The sequence below is a fragment of the Octopus sinensis genome, linkage group LG3 (genome assembly GCF_006345805.1).
Source record: "Octopus sinensis linkage group LG3, ASM634580v1, whole genome shotgun sequence".
Classification (NCBI taxonomy): Eukaryota; Metazoa; Mollusca; class Cephalopoda; order Octopoda; family Octopodidae; genus Octopus; species Octopus sinensis.
Window position 1 is genome coordinate 36,512,956 of NC_042999.1, and position 26,356 is coordinate 36,539,311.

Sequence of the window (26,356 nt, forward strand, 5' to 3'; positions counted from 1 at the left end):
CTTTCAGTCGTTTATTTCTTTTCTAACTTTCCTCACAAAGTGTGCCACCAATTTTCTCCTTGATTTTCACTGAGTCACAAAGTCCTAAAGAATAAGAGCCACTGCTGTAGATAATCTGTTGTGGGTTATGATATGAGGAAGGAAAGCAAGCACATGATAAACTTGATTGATCTCTGTTATCAGCATTTAAACATAATTGTTATAGTTATTTATGGCTTAACCAGCACCATATGGTTTTTAAACCATTAAACACCTGTTCCTTCTGAATTTGTCATTTGTAACAAGCTTACTAGTAAGTCTTTATGTTTGTGTACTGTTGGCAAATAACAACAGATTCTCCTTCAAACCACATCCAATCAGCTTAAAAAAGTGGAAGGACACATTAAATAATGTAGCACTAATAATAGGAGCACTCTGTTGGTTACGACGATGAGGGTCCCAGCTGATACGATCAACGGAACAGCTTGCTCGTGGAATTAACGTGCAAGTGGCTGAGCATTCCACAGACACGTGCACCCTTAACGTAGTTCTCGAGGATATTCAGCGTGACACAGAGAGTGACAAGGCTGGCCCTTTGAAATACAGGTACAACAGAAACAGGAAGTAAGAGTGAGAGAAAGTTGTGGTGAAAGAGTACAGCAGGGATCACCACCACCCCCTGCAGGAGCCTTGTGAAGCTTTAGGTGTTTTCGCTCAATAAACACTCACAATGCCCGGTCTGGGAATCGAAACCGCGATCCTACAACCGCGAGTCCGCTGCCCTAACCACTGAGCCATTGCGCCTCCACAATGTAGCACTAGGATACCCATAACAATACAGAATGATTGTGGCTGAGAAGCTTTCAAGCAGGATTAACCTGGGACTAAGCAACATTAACAGTTTGTTTCTTACATCTTTCTGCTAAATGTTAGCTTGAAACTGTAAATGTTAGCTTGAAAAGCAGCTAGATTTTACCGTTATTCTTTCTTTTTGCTTCCTGCTGCCGAGAGTGACAGACAGTCTTTGGTCCTCAGCCATTGACCATGGAGCATCCACCGACAGACCAGCCAGTTCAAGCAAGACAACCATGTTCCCGCAACAGCCAGCGATGACACCAACACCTTTACCATCATCGTTGCCTTAATCTTATCAACATCACCAACATGTCTATGTACACCAACACCAACATGCAGCATCTCAGGACCTTTCTCCAACATCGCCTTAAGCTTATCGTCGCCCTTCAACTTCACGTCATCTCCACTACCATCAATATGTAAACACCAACCAACATCGTTCCAGGTTTAACATCACTCTGTTGTGAATACTCACCAAGGTTTACAGCTCCAGTCTACCTGCGAGAACTTTCTGTACCAAAGTAACCTGGCATAGGATTGAAGCCTCAACCACTTACTCGACATGAGTTTCAACCGGCTTTCCACTTTTCACCAACCTCTCTGTTACAGAACTAACTATGGTGTGTCTTACACCGAACAACATCTTGTCTGAACATTCATCTAGCGATCCTGTTATAGACTCTTTCTATGCTATGTATTGTATTGTCCCACACTTATCCCACATACAGACACACTCTGCTAGCACACATACGCACACTTATGACAAACACACACTTATGTCGCACTCACAAACACACACACACTCTGCTCCTCACATTAACATCTAAATAAAGTCTTTTCTCTTATACATTATACAGTTGTTTTTTTCTCCTTATTCTTTCTTGGCACTGGTATTCTTTTATTCCATGTATTTTGGCTTCTTTTGTAAGCGACGATGCAACGTTTTAAAAGGAGACAATTGTCACCATCTCCTTTACGTATGGTTGCTCTACAAAACAAACAGATTAAACAATAGTTCCTTCCTATTCTAGAAGACTGTGATATAAGACCAAGTGATTCATGAGCACAGATATCTTAAAAGTGAATACATGCATCAGTGCTTCAAAATTTATTAATGCATTTATGCACAAGGCATGTCTACTTAGTGCTAGATTAAGTTTTTAAGTGTATCATACAACATTATTTTGTTTATAGAAATAAATCTTTCGAAAATGATGGTGCGTATATTACAAGTACTTGTATTACATTGGCTCCAGAATGGATAGAAAACAAAGTCATTTTCAGTGGGCATTGAACTGAAACAAGAGGAAAATTAAGCAAAATATGATAAATCATAGCTAACTTGCTGGAATGGAAAGAAACAGTTGGTTGCTGCTGTTTGGATGCTGACAGTTTGGCATGGCTAACTGGGTATTCAGTCTATTTTGGCAACAGTACGTTTTTGGTGCTGGTGGCAAACATACACCCCAACCCCACATATACATGCAGAGATATACAGAGAGGATTGGAGAGAGAGAATGAGAGAAACATTAAAATGAGTGAAACATTAAAACAAGTCAGCATTAAATCAGCGACATCAAATGTTGGCTCCAAAATGGCTGTGCCAAAATGTCTCATATCTCTGCTGGAAATAGCAAACAAATCTCCTTCAAATCATGTCTTACGGTCTTAAAAAAGAAGGCACAATGAGCTGATGTAGTCCCTTACCTGAAAACAAAAAAAAGAAAAGATAGTAAAGTTGTTGCTAGAATGCCTTTGATTGTAGCTCTACTTAATCAGAAGATAATTAGGATTAAAACATTAATAATTTTGTACCTTTACTTTGAAACTAAATATTTGTTCATTCATTTTACATCTAGTTTTCCATGATAGCATGAGTCAGGCAATGGCGTATAATTGAGGTATTGTTTTACAGCCAGGTGCCCTTCCTGATGTTAACCCTTACCTATTTTACTAGTAAGAAATTTTTCATTGTATGTGTTACAGAAGCAAATGTCTCGTTGACAGGAAATGTTATCAAACTTCACCATTTGTAGCTTAGCACTTTTTCATATGAAGACACAGAATGTGAACATTCACACAGACACATGTGCATACACATGCATGAGCAAACACAGTGTCCTTCTGGTGGTGTAAAGCACTTGTGGCAGTGCTATGTAAAAGTACCCATGTGGTGTCATATAAAAGTGTCTGTGCAGTGCCACATAAAAACACCCAAAACATCTTTATATCTTTATATATAAAAGTGAAGTTGTGTGTCTGTCTCCTACGATTTAGATTCCTAACTACTCCCACATTTTGCGGTGCAGTGTAACCAAAAGCGGGTATCTTATAGTCATGATTCATATCGAGCCCTTCTGGGTATTAGCACACGTCTACGATGAGTCTACGATTTAAAAAAAAACTTACCATCATTTTTTCCCATTTTTAATGCATTTTTTTGCTATTATATAAGGGAAGTAACTCTCTAAAAATGTATTATTAAATCTCAGAACGTAAAAAGCTACAGTAATACCCCCCCCTGTGTGGTTAGCCATATTGAGATGGCTATTAAACTTTACATCTCTAAAAATGCTTATATAGTTATTTCCCTTACAAACCCGAGCAACGCCGGGCGATACTGCTAGTTATATATATAATGATAATAATATGAGGGAATATTATTCCAAACTTACAGGGAAAAATTCAATTTAGAAATACTAAATCAAATTTCACAAAATATAATATATATAAATTAGAAAAAAAACACCTTTTATCAATTCAATAATGAAAAATTAAATTATACCATTTAGAAAAATTACATATTATAGAAAGATTAAATATAAGATAAAGCATATAACGATGATTAAGTAATGTGCAAAATAATAAATAAAACATATATATTTGGTAGAATAATTTACAATGATCGTTATTCTACCAAGTATATACGTTTTATTTATTATTTTGCACATTATTTAATCATCGTTATATGCTTTATCTTATATTTAATCTTTCTATAAATATATAATTTTTCTAAATGGTATAATTTAATTTTTCATTATTGACTTGCTAAAAGGTGTTTTTTTTCTAATTTATATACATATATATATATATATATATATATATACTGTTGCCTACCTGATGGCTGATGTCAATGTTACTTGTTGAGGCTGGTGTAGGAGGGGGAGGAGGAGGAGGAGATAACACACTAGATGTCGATGGTTGGTGATCATCAGTTGACTCCTGTTGTGATGCTGTAGATCATTGTGCAAACTTGTCTAAAGTTCCTTGAATTGTCTTTTACAAAACATTGTGCATTGGGATCCATTTCCTCAAATAAAGCAAGACATTTATCTAAATGAGAAAAAGCGTCTTGCATTTTCTTCAATGTGAAACAACAAAGCTCGGGATCAATGATGCATACTGCATTTTAACATTGATTTTAATATGCTATACAGATTATATGTTTCTATTGCTTTTTTTTTATTTATTTCCCAGAGATGAATATGAATATAATCAATTGATACAACTCGGAACTAACAGTACAGTATAGTATGAATGTTATTGCTTTTTTGCCAGGTGACATAAATTGATACTGTATTTAATATTTATTTAATATTTTAGAAAGACCGATGTATCTTTGGAAATGGCATAACCTGGAGTATATACTATCAATAATTATAACAATATAAAATATGGAGACTTGTTCATCCTTAAATTCTATTTCCTCTTATTTTACAATTTTATACAGCATAATATTATGGTCTTTATGACCTACACATGTTTCCACTACACAGATTATGAGCAGTTGCAGATGCAGCCTGACACAATTTTCTGCGCAGCTTCTTCAGGGTCTATCCCTTTGGCTAGTTTTGAATAGCAATCATTAATGGGAAATACTGATCAATGTGGTTAGCTGTAACATCAAACTTAACTGAGAGCCACCATGGTATCCACCCAGATAACACATCACTCCACACACACTCTCTCTCTCTCTCTCACACACACACACACATATATATACATATATATATAGATTAGAGACAGGTATTCTCTGTATAGAATACACTTTGTAGTGATCAAAAATATTTGAACTTGAGCAGGAAGAGGAGTAAATGTAAGGACAAGTAAGTTAGGCAAGCTGATATACAAAAAATATTAAATACATCATCATCATCATCATCATCATCATCATCGTTTAACGTCCGTTCTCCATGCTAGCATGGGTTGGATGGTTCGACCGGGGATCTGGGAAGCCAGAAGGATGCACCAGGCTCCGGTCTTATCTGGCAATGTTTCTACAGCTGGATGCCCTTCCTAACTCCGTGAGTGTAGTGGGTGCTTTTTACGTGCCACCTGCACTGGTGCTGGCATCTGGCACCAGTGCAGGTGAAAATATGTACATATGTATACATATAAAAAAAGTCTGACTTACACAGAATAGAAATGATATTAGGAATTAAAGGGGTTGAATAAGAGTATTAAGAGTCTAACAGCTGTTTCTGGGGACTTGGTGGTCCAAAATAATGATTGTAACTTGATTTCATCATTGGATAACACCAGCCCCTTTTACTTTTGAGGCATTGACAGAATGGACTTTAAACTCCATTCTCTCAATGTCTCAAAAGTAAAATTCTTCCCTGATGACAGAGGCTGGTGTTATCCAATGATAGAATCAAGTTACAATCATTATTATCATTTACCAAGCCTCCCAGAAACAGCTGTTGAACTTGTAATACTCTTATTCAACCCCCTTGATTCATGATATTTCTATTCTGTTAGTCAGACTTTTTTTTTATATGTATGGCTGTGTGGTAAGTAGCTTGCTTACCAACCACATGGTTCCGGGTTCGGTCCCACTGCATGGCACCTTGGGCAAGTGTCTTCTACTATAGCCTCGGGCCGACCAAAGCCTTGTGAGTGGATTTGGTAGACAGAAACTGAAAGAAGCCCGTCGTATATATGTATATATATATATATATGCGTATTTTTGTGTGTTGTGTTTGTCCTCCTCCCCCCAACATCGCTTGACAACCGATGCTGGTGTGTTTATGTCCCCGTAACTTAGCGGTTCGGCAAAAGAGACCGATAGAATAAGTACTAGGCTTACAAAAAATAAGTCCTGGGGTCGATTTGCTCGACTAAAGGCGGTGCTCCAGCATGGTCACAGTCACATGACTGAAACAAGTAAAAGAGTAAAAGAGATATGTACATTTTTTTGTATTAAATGTATTTAATATTTTTTTTTGTATATCAACTCACCTAACTTGCTTGTCCTTACATTTACTCCTATATATACAGAGTGGGGAAGAGAGGACGGACGTTTTTGAAATGGCTATTACTCAGCCCCAGGGGGAGGGACATATGTGCAACAGTTACCATTGAGTCTGTGGTGTCTTTGCATTTTTTTTACTTTTTTACTTTTCAGGTGAAGCCATGGCGCTGTGAACGATAGAGCATCATGTGTTTGCCTATGATAGTTATGTGAAGAATAACGAGTCTGTCACAGTAGTTCAGCATGAGTTTTGGTGCTACTTCAACATTCACCGAAATCAGGCTGTTCCCACTCATAACACAATCTTACGTTGGGTAAATGCTTTCATATACAAGGTACGCTAATGAATAGGAGACCAGTGAGGGTGCCATGAACAGTACAGACCCCAGAAAATGTGGAACACATCAGACAAGCTTTGATATGGAGTGTAAATCACTCTGCTTGGAGGTATTTCACTGAACTTAGCATTGGTAATCAATCAGTAAGGTGTATTTTGCATGAAGATCTGCTTTTCCACCTATACAAATTGGTCACTGGGCAACAGTTGAAATCATGGGACTCTGCACAGAACAATGTGCAGAGGTCAATTTCCAAGAACAGAGCAGAGGTCAATTTCCAAGAACACCTTCAGAAATGCATCAAGGAAAACGGACACCAGATGGTGGATATTGTTTTCCACGCTTAATTCTGACTAATGCTAATTCAATACAAACACATTGATGTCAATAAAATTTGTTTGCAGTTAAAATTTATGATTTTGTAACGTTTTCAAAAACGTCTGTCCTCTCTGCATATATTATGTGTGTGTGTGTATATATATATGTATATATATATATATATATAATATATATATATATATATATACACACACAAATTTATATATTTATACACTTATACATATATATATATATATTTATACATATATAAATGTATGTATATATATATATATATATATATATATATATGGGCTAAAATGTCACATTCAATCACAGCACCAGTAACAGTTAAGCTTCGTGCAATGGCCATACTCGATAATGAGGGGGCAGCCATAATATATATATCTGTACATATGTATATATATTTATACATATGTATATATAATATATATACATATATGTATATATATATATACATATATGTATATATATATATACATTTATAAGTATATACATATGCATACACACATATATATACATACATATATACATATACATATACATGCATGCATGCATGCATACATACATACATACATACATACATACATACATACATACATACATACATACATACATACATATGATGATGATGATGATGATGATGATATATATATATATGTATTGTTGGCGATTATCTTTCTCCGTCTTCCCTTCTTTGGACTTTATCTTCTTTTCAATATTTCTGATGAAGAGCTCTGCTCGAAATGTGAAATCCTCCTTCTTTCTTTTCTTTCCAGAGCGTCCAATAACACTATACTTATTCCTCGTCCTCGTGTTGTTGTGTTTTCTCTTTGTGTCTTCATGTTTAGATTAACTATATATATATATATATATATATATATATATATATATGTACTAATGTTTTACTCAGGCATAGTACTACTAATACCCTGTTATTAGAACTCAGTATACATATGCTTTGAAATATAGCATCAGTTGAGTACAGAGTGTATATCTATATATCTATATTCTGTCTACCAAATTCACTTACAAGGCTTTGGTTGGCCCAGGGCTATAGGAAAAGACATTTACCCAAAGTGCCATGTATAGGCATCATTCCTGCACCTATAATTTTTACTAGAAATTCTATTCATCTTTACTGAAGCCTATAATATAATTTCAATTTTAATAAAAAAAACATCTCTGAAATCTGTAATCTGCTTTCTCATATCACTGTTGTTCTATGTACCATTGCCCTTTAACTACTTGATAACCATAGATACTGAAGGGCTAATTTATACACTCTTTATTGATAAACCTAAATATCAGAACACAGTTGATATTTTCACTGGAGAGTAGAACTGTTAATATAAGGATGAATCAGAGATAAATACTTTAATCAGATGGCAGTAATAACCTATAGAACAAATCAGCATCACCAATGAGTGTATAAAGGAGTGAACATGATACATATGGACAATGACAATTTGCAATATTAGCTTCTGCTAGCCCCCTCCCTTGTTCTTATTCTCTGTGACAAAACTCCTTGCTTCACAATCACAATGTTCTCTGTAAAACTATGGATTCAGTAATAAAATATAAAACCTTCAGACATTTAGCAAGCTATAGTTCTCCAGTATAGGTGCAGGAGTGGCTGTGTGGAAAGTAGCTTGTTTACCAACCACATGGTTCCGGGTTCAGTCCCACTGCATGGCACCTTGGGCAAGTGTCTTCTACTATAGCCTCGGGCCAACCAAAGCCTTGTGTGTGGATTTGGTAGGCAGAAACTGAAAGAAGTCTGTCGTATATATGTATATATATATATATATATATATATATATATATATATATATATTATATATATATATGTATGTGTGTATAGGTTTGTGTGTCTGTGTTTGTCCCCACAACATTGCTTGACAACCGATGGTGGTGTGTTTACATCCCCATAACTGAGCGGTTCGGCAAAAGAGACCGATAGAATAAGTACTAGGCTTACAAAGAATAAGTCCTGGGGTCAATTTGCTGGAAACATGTAAAAGAGAGTACTAATGTCATTTCTAAATTTCATACAATCTATGGACACCAAACTTATGTTGTGTATGTTTATATACTTGATGTAGTTAATACAAGAAGTTATGAATAATTAAATATTTTTCTAATTTGCCTATCTTTCAAATTTTGGCACAAGGTCAACAATTTTAAGGGGAAAGGTAAAGTTGATTATGCTGTTCTCCCTACCCCTTTACTTGGCAGTTAATTATTTTATTGACCCCTAGAAGGATGAAAGGCAAGTTTGACTTCAAGAGAATTTGAACTCGGAGCTTAATGAGTCAGGAAAATACTGTAAAGCATTTTTATAATGCTCTAACAGTTCTGCCTTTTAAATTAATTAAATTTCAAATACAGAAATGCATGCATCTGATCTTTAGCAATTTAGATAACTGAGTACATGTTTTCATATTATTAAACCTCATCAGCAAACCTGAGAGAACATGTTTCAATGGCCAGAAACATGTTGAACTATGTAAAATTGAGCTGTTTTTTGTAATAAATACAACTAAAACAAAATTTTTTTCATGGACATCTCAATAATACTATGGATCCCCAATTTACTATTTTGCTTCCATAAACTCCCAAAAATCTTATATTGACCCTCAGGGGTCACATGGACCATAGCTAAAAAAAATTGTTTTTGGAAGTTATGAAATAACATCTTAAATGATATACAGTTTACATTATTTACATTTGACAGATAGTTGTCCTCATCTTGTTTGTTGTTAACACAACGTTTTGGCTGATATACTCTCCAGCTTCATCAGGTGTCTTGGGAAAATTTTGAACCTGGGTTCTCATTCCTAAGGTATTTCTCGATATTATTATTATTATTATTGTTGTTGTTGTTGGTGTTGTTGTTATTATTATTATTCAAGTCACTGCCTGGAATTGAACTCAGAATCTTGGGGTTAGTAGCCCGCGCTCTTAACCACTACACCAAATATCCGTCAAATGTAAATAATGTAAATAAGTACATAATTCCTCATCTCTTAAATATAGAATTATATGCAGTTTAGTTTCTCTCTCTCTCTCTCTCTCTTTCTCTCTCTTACAGATACTTTTTTAACACCAACAGTTACAAATTTATATATTTTATAATTGAATGCAAGTATGAAATTACTAAGTTTTGTATAAACAAAAGGATCAAAGATAAAAAAAAAATGCATGTGGTGTTACTGCTCTCTGTTTTGCTATTGGTGCCATCTGTTGATTAACTATATTGTCAGAATAATATAATGAGGTTGCACTCAACTTGATGTCAATAGGTACAAAATGCAACAATTATCGCATGAATAGCTTAGAATTAGACAGATGATTAAAAATTTGATCATAGATATCAATTTCAATCTACATATTCTCTGTTGAAGGAAAGATTTCATGTCTGCTGTCACCATCATTATCGTCATCGTCATCATTTTAATGTTCACTTTCTCCATGCTTGTATGGATCAGACAGAATTTGTTGAGGCAGATTTTTCTATATCCAGACACTCTTCTCATCACCAACCCTCATCTGTTTCCAAACAAGGTAATTCTCCCCCCCCCCCATGACCAGACATGTTTTCACAAATGGAAGTGAAAGACATTTCTTGCTAGATGGTGGTACTCATTTATAACTATTACACAATAGGCGCAGGAGTGGCTGTTTGGTAAGTAGCTTGCTAACCAACCACATGGTTCCGGGTTCAGTCCCACTGCGTGGCATCTTGGGCAAGTGTCTTCTGCTATAGCCTCGGGCCGACCAAAGCCTTGTGAGTGGATTTGGTAGACGGAAACTGAAAGAAACCTGTCATATATATGTATATATATATAAGCGTGTGTATATGTTTGTGTGTCTGTGTTTGTCCCTCTAGCATTGCTTGACAACCGATGCTGGTGTGTTTACGTCCCCGTCACTTAGCGGTCCGGCAAAAGAGCCCGATAGAATAAGTACTGGGCTTACAAAGAATAAGTCCCGGGGTCGATTTGCTCGACTAAAGGCGGTGCTCCAGCATGGCCGCAGTCAAATGACTGAAACAAGTAAAAGAGTAAAGAGTAATGTCATGGCAGGGAGATAATCTCTCTCACACACATATGCATGCATCCATCCATCCATACACAAATACATACATACATACAGACAGACAGAAAATTAATCTGGTCAGGTACACGTATGGCTGTGTGGTTATGACACTCAGATTGTATTGGCACGGGCTGGAGTTGGCAAGGATTTATCTCCCCATTGGTGATATAAGCAAGCATGCATTTTGCACCAAAAGCCAATATGAGGGTTTCTCTCAAGTTATCTACTGCAGTATAGTTTGTTCTAACAGAACATCTATGTTTAAGTGGGAAAAAATATTACCTCTCGGTTTTAAACTGCCTCTGTCGCTAACATATATTTTTTTAACAAGCTCCTTGATAGTGGAATGAGTCACTACAAACTATAGCGTTTGAGTGTCCATTATCGATGAGACCAGAGAAGGTCAAAATCACATGATCTGGTGATCTCAGTGTTGGAGTTGGTGAGGATTTATCTCCCTGCTAGCAATATAAACAAGCATGCATCTTGCACTAAAAGCCTAAATGAGAGTTTTTCTCATGTTATTTACCACAGTAAAGTTTTTTTCTAACAGCACATCCATGTTTAAGTGGGAATAAATACCACTAAAGGGGAGGAAGCACTCCGTCGGTTACGACGACGAGGGTTCCGGTTGATCCGACCAACGGAGCAGCCTGCTCGTGAAATTAACGTGTAAGTGGCTGAGCACTCCACAGACACGTGTACCTTTAACGTAGTTCTCGGGGATATTCAGCGTGACACAGAGTGTGACAAGGCTGGCCCTTTGAAATACAGGTACAACAGAAACAGGAAGTAAGAGTGAGAGAAAGTTGTGGTGAAAGAGTACAGCAGGGATCACCGCCATCCCCTGCCGGAGCCTCGTGGAGCTTTAGGTGTTTTCGCTCAATAAACGCTCACAACACCCGGTCTGGGAATCGAAACCGCGATCCTATGACCGCGAGTCCGCTGCCCTAACCACTGGGCCATTGTGCCTCCACATAAATACCACTACTACTCGGAGGAAACAGTAGTTTCTGAACTCAAACAAATTACCGAAAAATGTGTCTCCGTGGATGAAAGATAAGAGAACTGCCCAAAGAAATCAATTTGCTACAAATCATAAAAGTTTTAGAACCAATTGCAATTATGTCATTTTGTGTCTGTAAAAACTTCATGTCCAACTAGTTTGAACTTGCTACAGCTGAGCTGATCAGCTGATCACAAACAAATGAGAGTTTTCTGCAAGCAGACAGCAACAGACAAGGACATTTGTAATGTCCAAACACAGATTTTGTAGAACTGGCAGACAGAAAGATATAAACTCACCATTTGTGCTTATAATCTTAGAATTACATCAGCATCAGCATCAGCATTATAATTACATAGACGCAGGAGTGGCTGTGTGGTAAGTAGCTTGTCTACCAACCACATGGTTCCAGGTTCAGTCCCACTGCGTGGCACCTTGGGCAAGTGTCTTCTACTATAGCCTCGGGCCGACCAATGCCTTGTGAGTGGATTTGGTAGACGGAAACTGAAAGAAGCCCGTTGTATATATGTATATATATATATGCGTGTGTGTGTTTGTGTGTCTGTGTTTGTCCTCTAGCATTGCTTGACAACCGATGCTGGTGTGTTTATGTCCCCGTTGCTTAGCGGTTCGGCAAAAGAGACCGATAGAATAAGTACTGAGCTTACAAAAGAATAAGTCCCGGGGTCGAGTTGCTCGACTAAAGGCGGTGCTCCAGCATGGCCGCAGTCAAATGACTGAAACAAGTAAAAGAGTAAAAGAGAGTATCAACAAATAGTTTGAATGGAATATGAATGCTGACAAACTTGTTGGAATTTATATTTCAATTAAAAAATTATACACAGTAATAAATTACATGTCAATTACAAGCATTTTAAATCTAAGTAGTACATAACTGGTACATATTTAGAAGTATTGTTTTCAATGTAGCTGCAACGAAGCCACAAATTTTTTAAAATTTTATAAAAAGGATATTCATAGCATCAACATTTGATTTAAGGATTTTGTTTGTACAACATTTTGGCAGCCTAACATGTTCAGCAACATTCTTTTATGCAAACCAGTCTACTGGCTGCAAATCTGTATATATAAAGCTGAAGTTGTCTGTGTGGCAGGTTTGGTAGCCTTCAACTAACACTATCTCTTCCGAGACCCTGCGGCGCAAGTTGACCAAAATTGAGAGTATGATTGAAGGCTTGCTCTTCATTCTGTAGAAGATAAAATTCAAATCGGACCATGTTAACACCAAAAATTATTTACATCAAAAAGGTGCTTTTTTTCTATGAAAATCTTTATTTTTACGATTTTTTGACTGCTGTGTCGCCATTTTTCAGTGTATTTCAACAAAAAAAATGTTCTCTTAAAGAGAATAACAAGCTACATAATGCAAAATTTTTACTTTTCAAAAATTCCAATTCTAAAGGGTTGAAACAAACCTGAGCAACGCCAGGCGATACTGCTAGTGTTTGATATTTTCATACAATTTTTAAAAATTAAATTTTCCAGTTGCAAATGAATTAAGTTTTACTTACAGAAAAATTAATTTACTAGTGTTGGCCAATTTTGACCAAGTTCTATCAATTGTATTGGCTAAATAAAATACAATAACACAGACTTAACAACACAGAAAAAGGTTGCATACAAAAACATTTTTCAAACATAGTTGATTTTGATCAGTCATGGGCAAACTATGGCCTGTGAAATTTCTGAATGACAAGCCTAATATAAAAAAATAACCTTGAATTTTTTTTACTAGAGTATGACTAGTATACTAGTGTGTGACTAGTAACCTATGACAAGCATTGTCTCATACTGCCTACTTTTCAAAAAAGGATGCCCATACCTGATTTAGATCAAAATGATTTAACAGAAAAAGTTCAGAGAGCAGATACAATAATCCTTTCTGAGCTAAAATGTTTACATTCTTTCTAAAAAAACTATAACATTTGACATTAATGTTACTGATTAACTGGGCATAACGACACAAGTGTTCTCTCTCCCATTCATTCTGCGCTTATACCAATTAACTGTATATAGTCATTTTATTTGTTTAGAAAGTTGTTATTTATGACTAAACTTGAGCCTACAATTGTATTGTAAGGAAAAAAAAAATTTATCAATGGATATCACCGAAGGACATGGAATTATTAGTATAGGACAAAATGCCTTGCAGTATTTGTACCTTCTAAGTTCAAATCTGGCTAAATCAAATTTGCTTTTCATCCTTTCAAGGTAAATAAAATAAAGTACCTATCAAGTACTGGGGTTGATCCAAACGACCAACCATCCTACTAACAATTTACAGCTTTGTGCCTGTATTAACCCTTTTGTTACCAGCCCGGCTGAAACCGGCTCTGGCTCTGTAGTACAAATGTCTTGTTTTCATAAGTTTTGAATTAAAATCTTCCATCAAACCTTAGTCCCAATTTATGTTCCCACCACTAGCTTAATGATGACTAAGTTATTTTACTAAATTCTTTGTTATATTTAAAATAATTGAAAGAGACACAGAGCATCCCAAAATAAATACGGTAACGAAAGGGTTAAAGACAACACTTCTAAGTATGTACTGATTGTTTAGTATTTACAGTTAAAAATACATGTAATCAATATGTCATTTGTTCAAGTGTGTACCTTCTTTACGGAAATATGAATGCTGACAAGTTTGTAGGCATTCATATCCCATTCAAGTTGTTTGTTTTTTGCTTATGTAATTATAAATGCCAGCAGTGAATGTCAGTTTTCCAGACAATAAACAATTTTAAATAAGTGTAGACTTGGCCATGTGGTATGAAGTTTGCTTCCTAATCACATGGTCCTGGATCCAGTCCCACTGTGTGTGCCTTTCTCTAATATCCCCAAGCTGATCAAAGCTTTGTGAGTGGATTTGATAGGGGGAACTGAAAGAAACTTGCTGTGGGCACGTGCACACGTGTGTGCGTGAATGTGTGTGTGTGTATGTATGTGTGTGTGTGTGCGTGTTTGTTTGTGTCTCCATGTCTTGACATTCTCTTATGTTTTTACTCTTTTACTTGTTTCAGTCATTTGACTGTGGCTATGCTGGAGCACAACCTTTAGTCAAGCTAATCGACCCCAGGACTTATTCTTTGTAAGCCTAGTACTTATTCTATTGGTCTCTTTTGCTGAACTGCTAAGTTATGGGGATGTAAACACACCAGCATCAGTTGTCAAGCAATGTTTGGGAGACAAACACAGACACACAAACATACACACACGCACACATATATATACATATATACGATGGGCTTCTTTCAGTTTCCATCTACCAAATCCACTCACAAGGCTTTGGTTGGCCCAAGGCTATAGTAGAAGACACTTGCCCAAGGTGCCACACAGTGGGACTGAACCAGGAACCATGTTGTTGGTAAGCAAGCTACTTACCACACAGCCACTCCTACGCCTGCGTAACAGTCGTTAAATGATTGTCAACTGTCATAGCAGCAGTGCCATTCATTTCCAATATTCTACAAGAACATGTCTAGCTATGGAGAATTATTATCTTGCTTGGAAACAGCTAACGGTTGGTGACAGCAAAAGCATTCAGCTGTAGAATATCTGCTTCAGTAAACTCCAACCAACCCATGCAAGTATGGAAGAGTGGACATTAAAATAATGATGATGAATGATGAATAAGTCCTTAAATATTTTTAAAATATTTTTATGTATGAAAATCCCTCATAGTGTGTACAATTGGAAGAGGCACATACCTGAAACTTATGTGATAAAAGTAGATATTAATTACAACCATGGTTTTCTGTGGTAATCATCATATACTTTTGATTACATCATAGCATACATGGCTGGTTAAAATCTGACACAAGGAGGAATTACAACCATATTTCGTGGTCTGCTACCACAACAGCTCCTTTATAGGATCCAGTTAGCTCAAGACATCATCAGGAGGAACCACGTCTGGTTTCGGTCCCTACTCCTCTACTGTTTTGACATGACGCCCCCCCCCCTTTCAGAGGTGTCTTCAGCTCTGGTGTTGGGTGCATGTCTTCTTTCTTCTTTCTTCTGTTCCCTAGCCTCTTCGATGTAGCATCGAGTGCCAGCGGGCGACTGACTGACTGACTTGTCAAATTTTTTCCCTTTAAATACCTACTGCTAGGCTCCAGCAGACAGCCCCAGCAAGCTGTCACGTGACACCGTCTCAACTTTAACTGACCAATGAAGGCACGTAGTCTTAGCCCAAGTATATATACTTGATTAAAATAATCACTGGAATCCACACAGCTAACATGTAAGTTGAGTAAATCATGTAATGATCACAGTTTTATTTACTCCACAATCTAGACTCCTTCAACAACATCAAAACAATCCTGTCAATAAGGGTGCTTCTATTTTGAGGTATAAAACATACAGCTTGCATCAATTTTTTGTCTCAATTTTATAGTAAGAGACTGTTTTTATTAGTTTCTAAATTTAAGAAATTGTATTAAAATATATATCACTAGCATATGTTTACAGATGGAGCCAGACTACAGTTGTGATTAACAATGGTTTCAATTAGTCAAATCAATGTGTCTTAAGGAATCTTATCACTATTACTTAATAGAACTGTGTGTGTGTGTGTGTGTCTGTATAAATACAATTGTCATCTTCATTGTTTAATATATATCAGGTCATCGCATAAGTTCTGTCTGAATTTTGAATAAAGAAAACAAGTGATTAAATGTCATATTTAATTGAAATTTAATCATCGATGTACTTTCCCTGATTATCTATGACTTCCTTCCATCTATTTACAAGCTTTTTAATCCCATCAATGTATAACTCTTTGGGTTTCAAAGCGAAGAACTCTGAAATGTCAGTTTTGACCTCCTTCTGGCTTGCAAAAGTTATGTCCCCCAAATGATTCTGTAAACTACAAAACAAATGATAGTTTGAAGGAGCAAGGTTGGGAGAATAAGGTGGATGAGGAATTTTTTCCCAACCAAGCTCTTCAATCTTCTGTGATGTGATCTTTGCAGTGCGGGGTCATGCATTGTCCTGATACAACATCACTCCTTTTCGATTCACTAAAGCGGGTCTTTTTTTCTTCAAAGCTTGGTTCAAACACTCTAATTGCTGACAATAGACTTGAGCATTGATTGTGCCATTAGGTGGTAACAATTCAAAGTGAATTACTCCTTTGCAATTCCACCAGATAGAGAGAAGAACCTTTGATAGAAGATCCATTTTTTGTCACCAGTCACAAGTCTATCCAAAAAGGGTGAAATGAGTTCGTGAGAATGGAGAGAAGAGTAGATGTCAACTCAGAATTTGTGGTTGCTTTCGGACAATTCATGAGGCACCCATTTTCCAAGTTTAGGAACCTTTCTAAGTTGTATGGTTTGAACTAAGCTTTATTGTCAATTCTTCAACTGATAATGCAGGATTTTCTTCAAGTAATGCCTCAAGGAGTTTATCATCAAACTCAACTGGACATTCTGTTCAATCTTCGTCTTCAAGACTGAAATCTCCACTCCTGAATTTTCCAAACCATCTTCTGCAAGTTCTTTCATTCAAGCATTCTTTCCCATAAACTGAGTGTATGTTTTGTGTCACTTTGGCAGCAGAGTTTCCTTTTTTGTACTCATAAAGCATTATGTGCCTCAAATGCTCTTTGGCTACTTCCATGTTAGAAAAGGTTTTAATCTAAGAAATTTTAATGCTATTATTCTGTAAAATATTTAATTCATTTAAATGTACACAAATGCATAAAAATAATTTTTAATTCCATTAGACATTCTGAAATACTATTAAATTTCATTCAATTTTAAAAATGGTAAAATTGGCCAGAACTTATGGGATGACCTGATATATATATATCTGTAAAATAATATGTGACAATTATTCAATAGCCAAGATAAAACTCTGAGTTTTATCTTGGCTATTGAATAATTGTCACATATTATTTTACAGATAAATTCCTCTATTTACATAATATTGAGGTCTCTTTCTTTCTTTTGTTATCTTACCATTTTTACCAATATATATATATATATATATATATATATAAAAGTACTCAGCACTGAGTGCTTAAATACTCAGAGCTGAGTACTTATGCAGTGCATAGCATCTCACAGCAGAAACAGCTGTACGTAAGTTAATGAAGTTCCTTGTACAATTTCCTGTTCCCTTGTCATTTAAAAAAATTATCTATTACACTCTGTACTCAACTAAAGCTTTATTCTGAAGCATATTGAATTCTAACACCAGGTTATTAGTATCGCTAAACCTAGCTGAAACATCAATACATATAAATATATTATATATGCTATGTGAGTGAGTGCTTTCTACACATCTCTGCATATAACATACTCCACCAACAGCTCATATGTTTCATTTTCTTATTGTTAATAAAGATGTTATAATATATACCTATTTCTTTACTACCCACAATGGGCTAAACACAGAGGACTAACAAGGACAGACAAACGGATTAAATCGATTATATCAACCCCAGTGCGTAACTGGTACTTATTTAATCAACCTCGAAAGGATGAAAGGCAAAGTCGACCTTGGCGGAATTTGAACTCAGAACGTAGCGGCAGACGAAATACCACTGAGCATTTTGCCCGGCGTGCTAACGTTTCTGCCAGCTCGCCGCCTTATAATATATGTTATAATATATACCAACCCTTTTATCCATTTACGAAGGTATTGCATTATTAAAAAGGTGTTTTTCACAATGTTTCTATCGGGCCCTCAAAATCTAGTTCATGTTGCACTCTGGTCTGCAAAGCTGAATGACTGTGACACCCTTGATCTATTTGCAAAATGAGAGACCCACAGCATATTTTCTTTTTTTTTTTTTTTTACAGAGGAATGCAACGGATAAGTTTAGCACATGTATGATGTAGTGGTGACTATTTTTCTCCTTTCAAACACACCACAAGTCTTACAGCTTGATATATATGAAAGGTAGATCTAATTCTAAATTGTTTTAACATATTTGATTTGCGCTATATCCCAAGATAACTAATTTTAATTGATGAAAGTGTAGGAATTCGAACCCCAACTGTAAAGTTACCAGGTTGTGATCTTGTGTGTGTGTGTGCATGTATGTGTGTGTGCATGTGTGTGTGTGCGCACGTGTGTGTGTGTGTGCTTTTATGCTCTTCCAGCATAAACACAGCTGATTTGTTTGTAGTGACCAAATGTTTGTACTGTACATTCACCCACTCCCGCCAACAAATCGACAACGCCTGTACAATTGCACACTGTGTCCCAATCAGATGTCCAACTGAGTGCAGGGCAACATATTGGGTTGTCTGGAAAGTTCGTGCCGATTTATAGTAGCTTACCTTTCGACTTATTTTAGAACACGGTTGAGTTCATAAAATAGGATTTGACTACACCTCCATTTAGAGCACAGTTTAAGCTATCTTTTCATGGATGAAGGTTTATGTTCCTATAACTTGTGTTAATTTTGTAATCCTTTAAAATGGAAGATAAGAAAGTTTATTTTCGGCACTTGATGCTTTGGGAACCAGACAAAAATTGCTGCAGCTCGGCTGGGATATGTTACCCCACCCTCCATATTCACCAGATATTGCTCCTTCAGATTTCCACTTATTCAGGTCTCCGCAGAATAGTCTTAATGGTAAAAATTTCAATTCCTTGGATGACGTAAAAAGATACCTTGATGAATTCTTTGCCATGAAACCACCTCGATTCTGGGAAGAGGGCATTTTCAAGTTAAAGGAAAGATGGAGACGCATTGGTCAACAAAATGTTTCCTATTTGGTTGATTAAAAATGCAATAGCAAGTATTTATTGACCTTTTTCTTTCCTTTAAAAATCGGCACGAACTTTCTGGGCAACCCAATAAAATGAAGTATTTTGCTCCAGAATACAACACACTGCTCGATTCGGGGATCGAAACCCCGATCTTGCGATCGTGAGAGCAACAGCCTAACCACTAAACCACGTACCTTCACTATAGTGTGTATGTGTGTGTTTATTTACGTTTTTTATCATTGGCTTGCCCGAGTAAGGCTGACGTAAGCTACAAGACAACAGCTAGAACAAAATATCAATAATGTTTATTCCTGTTGTACACCCTTAAACTTTCGGCCAATGTTTAGACACACTATCTGCTTTCGTCATAAGTGATGACTTCATTGCTTAAACAGCATCCCTCAAAATTAAGACTTCCCTTCCAATCCCAGAAAATATTTTGAGCCAGATCAGTTGTCGACCTACTCAACAAAGAACAAGTACCACCCACATAAATGTGAAGAAGGTGGTTGTTAGACGTCCATTTCTTAAGTCACTGCCGCCCCATACATCGCCAAAATGCCAACACTTCTCAAGCTTTAGAAAATATTGCTGAAGAGGCTTAACTTAGTGGTTTACTACTCCTGTTGCTGTTGTTTTTACTTCCTCTCCGCTTCAATCCACATACTCTCTCTCTCTTTCGTTTTCCTTCCTATCCCTCTCGTTAAATTCTCACACACACATACACACACTCACACATATATGTACATACAGTATATGTTATGTTTAATTTGTCTCTCTATCCCCCTCTTTCTGTCTCTATCTCTTACATGCTCTAATTAAAATTTTTTTCTTTCTGATTGTCATTCTACCTTTTCTTTTTTTCTCTCTAAATTATTTCTGCAATTCTCTTTCTCCCCCCCCCCACACATGCTCTACTTCTCCCTATTTCCTTCCAAACCTTCATCATTTCCTTTCTTCTCTCATTCTCACAGTCACTCATTCCCATTCCTATGCTTTACTTTTTACCCTTCCAGTCCTATTTATACTCTTTCTATTCCTTTCTCCTCCTACCATTATTTACATGCTACCTTTTCCCACCCCTCTTTCTCTCTTCTGATACTCTTACTCTCGACCTCTCTGTCTTCTTCTTCTATTCCTTCTCACTCCTATTCTCATTCTCCGCCTCTCTTCTCTTCCTTCTCACTCCTACTCCTATTCTCCGCCTCTCTCTCTCTTTCCTTTAGTCGTCTCGTAAACTTACAATGATATATCATTAAACCTCGCAAGGTTCCCACCGCAAATTATTCTCACGGATCGATTCACATGTAGTAAGCACTCGATTCTCTTGTTTATTTTCTTCCCATTTTAAACTGCATGACTTAAATGTGTATATATTCTTCCTTCCTTGGTCTTACAGTCACAAATGGTTTCAGAGGATGAAGAGAAGTGCTAGATATTGTTCTCCCGTTGTTAATTGCGCTTAAGGTCCACAAAGCTTAGTCTGATCACACTAATATGTTTTCATGTGCATGAATTCTCGTGTTTATGCACATATATATATATATGTATATATGTGTGTGTGCGTAGAGTATCTGTTTAACTACTTATAAACAAACATAACTACTAAGTTGGTGTGGAAGTACACACGAACCGTTATCTATACACACAGCTATAACTACAGAACAGTGCGATGGAGTAAACTTCGTGCACCTAAAGCATAACAACACAATTAATAGACACAGTGAACTGCAGACGAATTCACGCTGGAAACCAGCACAATTAGATGGAGCCAGCTACCACAATCGATTCCTCTTACTGAAATATCCTCAGAACAAGGTGATGGAAAAAAAAAACCCACGATCAAATCTTTTTATATAACCATGAAATATGAAATGAAGTGATTTGCCACTGGTGAAAACCTCCCTACAAAGCAAGTTTCAAAGTGTGATGGAGTGTTTGCTTTTCTGGCAGTTGCGGTGCTGAAATTGGCAAATTTCACTGTTAAGGGCTTCCTTGTTGACTCTGACAACTCCAGGGGTTGAAATATTGAAAGAATAATGAAAAAAAGAAACATTTAAAGGAAATAATAAACGGAGTAGAAAATTAGTATCAATAGAAGCAAATATACGTATAGTAAATTGATACATAACATCTGTCTATCTGACTATTATTATCTTATTCCTTTAGCTATTTATTTTTCTATACACTTCTTAATGTGTACACTATGTTTATTGAATAGATATTTGATATAAACCAGACATACGTTATTTAAGGCTTCTTGAGGGAAAGTGAGGGTAGTAATTGTATCTTGATAGTATTTAATTAACACTGGGTAATTGAGATTTGACTAACTACCAAACGAAGTACAGCAGATTTCTTCCTCGCTATAGATTCACATGCACTTTGACATAGATTTACACTCAGATATATATACATTACTTAATAAACAAATATATGATTCTCCATTGACACACGCTATTACATAGATACACACACGACTATAAATCCTATATATATTTATCTATGTACACTTTTTTCATCTCAAAGTAGACATTCGTGCGTAAGTTAGAAATTATTTATCCATACCCAAACACATACTCCTAAATACATTCAGAATCTTTTGTCAACCTCTTTCACAGTGCTCTTGTGTAGTTAATTACATTTCTAGCTTTACAGATACTAGCACGCTTCTATAATGAGATACGTCATGCATATATATATACATATATACATACGCACGGTAGAGAAACCAAACAATCACACAAGAGAGAGGTCAGTTGAGCTATAACAAATAATATCAGCAACTTCAAGAAGTCTGTCGAGCGATTATTACTCTGGGGGAGTGAGAGAGAGATGGAGTAAAGACCCTTTAAACTTATATCTATCTATTCGTGTCTGTGATTTATCATGGTTCAAGAAAAAAGAATATATATATATATATAGGCGATATATTATGATGATTTTACTATATCTTCATCTTCACTGATATGTGTAACAAATAAGATGATTGATATTGTTTTTTCGCCTTCAAAACCCGTTTGACTGATTCAGTTAACCCCTCGTCACCATACATCATATATATATATATATATATATATATATATATATATATATATATATATATATATATATATACATATATATATATGATGTATGATGACGAGGGGTTAACTATATATATATATTGCTTTACTACTTCATCAACTCTATTGAATTGTCAGTTGAGAACATTAGAATACTCCCTTTTATTTTATGTGTACTGAAAAATGTTGTTGCTTGATTTCACGAGATTTTATATTTCATTAGATTTAATAACCATTCATATTATTTGTCAACAAATACTTTGACGGATTTTAAAATTTATTCGATATAATTTATCAAGATATAATTTACTATGAATTATTTTATATATTTAAGGTTCACAAATTTTAATTTACCAGGCATATGTTAACTGATGTAGTTTTATTAGACATCAGGTTCTTTCTTTTTTTTTCTCTATAGTTTATATATTTTATACCCTCTACCATTACCACCAAATTGTCACATTACCTATTTCTTTATTACCCACAAGGGGCTAAACACAGAGAGGACAGACATAGGTATTACGTCGATTACATCGACTCCAGTGCGTAACTGGTACTTAATTTATCGACCCCGAAAGGATGAAAGGCAAATTTTCCTTGGAATAAAACTGTTTTAAGAGATTTTTATTTATCAAAATTTTCATTTAGCAGAGGATGATTAGTATAGATTTGTTCTTCTTGTTGGTATACTTACATTTGTCTAATTTTGGGGTTTTCTTCTTTCAGAATGCCGCTCTATGTTAAACAACAGGAGCGAAATACCAACAACAATACTACTACAAATACTATGGTTAATGCCACGGCTGTTGGCACAGCTGGAAAAGTTGTTCATTCAAACTCGAAACAACATCAACAAAAGCAGTCACTGCAACACCAACATCACCACTACCACCACCAACAACAACAACACCGTTGCAGAGCTGCTCATGTCAAACAAGCTTTTAAACACGAACCTTCTTACCCCTTCCTTCTGTCACCTCCTTCCAGATACTGTGAGAACATTTTCAGGAGGTTGATGTCCCTGTGCTTTATTCTACTAGTGGTGTTGGTGAGGAACTCAGCATGTAATTTTATCAACCAGGTGGCTGTACATATCGAGGGTGGAGTGCAGAATGCAGATAGGGTTGCCAAAGAACATGGATTTAAAAATTTAGGCCAAGTAAGTAAAAGTGACGTTGATTATTTTTTGTTTTGACTCTAGCTCTGCATTTGTTTATATATATATATATATATATATACTCACATACACACACACATATATGTATGTTTGTATTGTAGCTACTTAGTGATTGAGTGGTAAGAGGACAGGTTGTAATTACTTGAACAATACAAAAATCTTTCAGTTTTTGTCCACAGAAGAGTAACTAATATAAATATTAACCCTTTTGATACCAACCCGGCCAAAACCGCCTCTGGCTCTGTAGTACAAATGTCTTGTTTTCATAAGTTATGAATTAAAATCTTCCACCAAACCTTAGTCACAATTTATGTTCCCAACACTAGCTTAATGATAACTAAGTTCTTTTACTAAATTCTTTGTTATATTTAAAATTAATTGATTGAAACACAGAGCATCTCAAAATAAATACAGTAACAAAAGGAAAATAAATACATATCAAATCAGTCCAATACTTTTAAATAAAAAACTCCCACTATACTTGAGTCAAGCTTCTGTATGTAAAATAATTGCTCACTTTTGATATATTTTACAATTTGCCATGGGCTACATCATCATCATCATCATTATTGTTTCACATCCATCTTCCATGCATGCATGGGTAGGACAGATGACAGGAGCTGGCCAGGTAGAAAAACTACCTTTTTGTAGTCTACATACGACGACGAGGGTTCCGGTTGATCCAATCAACGGAACAGCCTGCTCGTGAAATTAATGTGTAAGTGGCTGAGCACTCCACAGACACGTGTACCCTTAACGCAGTTCTCGGGGATATTCAGCGTGACACAGAGAGTGACAAGGCCGGCCCTTTGAAATACAGGTACAACAGAAACAGGAAGTAAGAGTGAGAGAAAGTTGTGGTGAAAGAGTACAGCAGGGATCACCACCATCCCAGCCGGAGCCTCGTGGAACTTTAGGTATTTTCGCTCAATAAACACTCACAACGCCCGGTCTGGGAATCGAAACCGCGATCCTACGACCACGAGTCCGCTGCCCTAACCACTGGGCCATTGCGCCTCCACATCTATATTATATCATATCTTACATATAAAAATATCTTTGCATATCCCCTTCCATATCCATTTCTAGCACTGATTATGTAGGCAAAAATAAAACAGATCAGCCCAATTTGAGAGATTTTTAGAAAAGTCTGAGACCCATAGAAAACACCTCAGTGGCCCCCACCTGTTGCAAGCCTTCTGCTCTAAGGAAAGCTGGGTCTTCAGAGAAGTATCATCACCACTCATGCAAGTGTTTTGCCCTTAACTTCTTACCCTGAAGGAGACTGAGCTGCATCCATGTCATGACCCCTGAATGTCCGTTATTTGTTGCCTTTTTGTGATAGATGTTTTAAGCACTTTGCTACAAGAAGTAACTAGGGAAATTGAAGCTCTATGAAGTTTGCTTTTCCTCATTGACCATATCTTGGAATATGTTTTGGTGGTTTATTCTGCCATTGCCTTTAGGAATCTGGTCCTCCATATTTATATTTTCTGGATGTCATTTGTAATCAGTGCATTTGAATGAAACAAAATGTTCAGAATGCACATTTTCAGTTTTAATGATTTTATATGCTATGCGTGAGAAATAATTTTAAGTGACCATGTGTATGTATGTATATACATATATGTACATATATATATATATATATATATATATATATGAAAGAAAAAAGGTGTTCAGAATGCTGGATTTTTTTTTTTTCTTTTACTTGTTTCAGTCATTTGACTGCGGCCATGCTGGAGCACCGCCTTTAGTCGAGCAAATCGACCCCTAGACTTACTCTTTGTAAGCCCAGTACTTATTCTATCGGTCTCTTTTGCCGAACCGCTAAGTGACGGGGACGTAAACACACCAGCAATGGTTGTCAAGCAATGCTAGGGGGATAAACACAGATACACAAACACACACACATACATATATATATATATATACATATATACGACAGGCTTCTTTCAGTTTCCGTCTCCCAAATCCACTCACAAGGCATTGGTCGGCCCGGGGCTATAGCAGAAGACACTTGCCCAAGGTGCCACGCAGTGGGACTGAACCCGGAACCATGTGGTTGGTTAGCAAGCTACTTACCACACAGCCACTCCTGCGCCTATGGTTGTAAAAATATATATTTATTTACATATCACATTATTTCTTCATATTAACACTTTCAACTACTGTAGTTTCATCAGAAATATATATATATAGATAGATAGATATAGAGGTTATGAGAGGTAATGGTGTCAATAAAACCCAAAGGTGTCAGGTAATGCTGAGTAAGTGCTATGGACAGACTATAGTTAAGCTCCAGGTTCAGTGATTATGCGAATAAGGAGTTCAACGTAGGTCATATATCAGAATGTGTATATATATTAAAAAAATTTCAGAATGAGATAAAAATCCAAGGCTTAGAACATTTATAAATAGAAGGTCTTACAGCTGTTTCCGGGATATTTTATATATCCCTTCATCAGAGACGGTGTCAGAAAATGGTTAAGCAAC

General features: G+C 36.2%; 1 protein-coding gene and 1 long non-coding RNA gene across 6 annotated transcripts in view; one reads left to right on the top strand and one right to left on the bottom strand.

Moving 5' to 3' along the window:
* Window positions 1-5,399: 5,399 nt before the first annotated feature.
* LOC118762436 overlaps window positions 5,400-26,356 on the bottom strand; it is a 25,489-nt gene continuing 4,532 nt past the window's right edge. The window contains exons 2-3 of the long non-coding RNA XR_004998186.1: window positions 20,699-20,702; window positions 5,400-5,521 (exon numbers count right to left, since the gene is read on the bottom strand). This is a non-coding gene — a long non-coding RNA (uncharacterized LOC118762436). The remainder of the gene's footprint in view (window positions 5,522-20,698; window positions 20,703-26,356) is intronic.
* Window positions 20,771-26,356, top strand: part of LOC115209954 (proprotein convertase subtilisin/kexin type 4) — a 187,111-nt gene continuing 181,525 nt past the window's right edge. Inside the window, exons 1-2 of one of the 5 annotated variants that reach the window (XM_029778594.2) lie at window positions 20,771-20,928; window positions 23,410-23,842. In XM_029778594.2, the coding sequence (XP_029634454.1) occupies window positions 23,411-23,842 (432 nt within the window). In that variant the 5' untranslated portion in view covers window positions 20,771-20,928; window position 23,410. Of the gene's footprint in view, window positions 20,929-21,063; window positions 21,437-21,458; window positions 21,589-22,438; window positions 22,599-23,409; window positions 23,843-26,356 lie in introns of those variants that run through there. The other 4 variants (XM_029778595.2, XM_036500934.1, XM_029778593.1 and 1 more) reach the window with 4 other exon arrangements.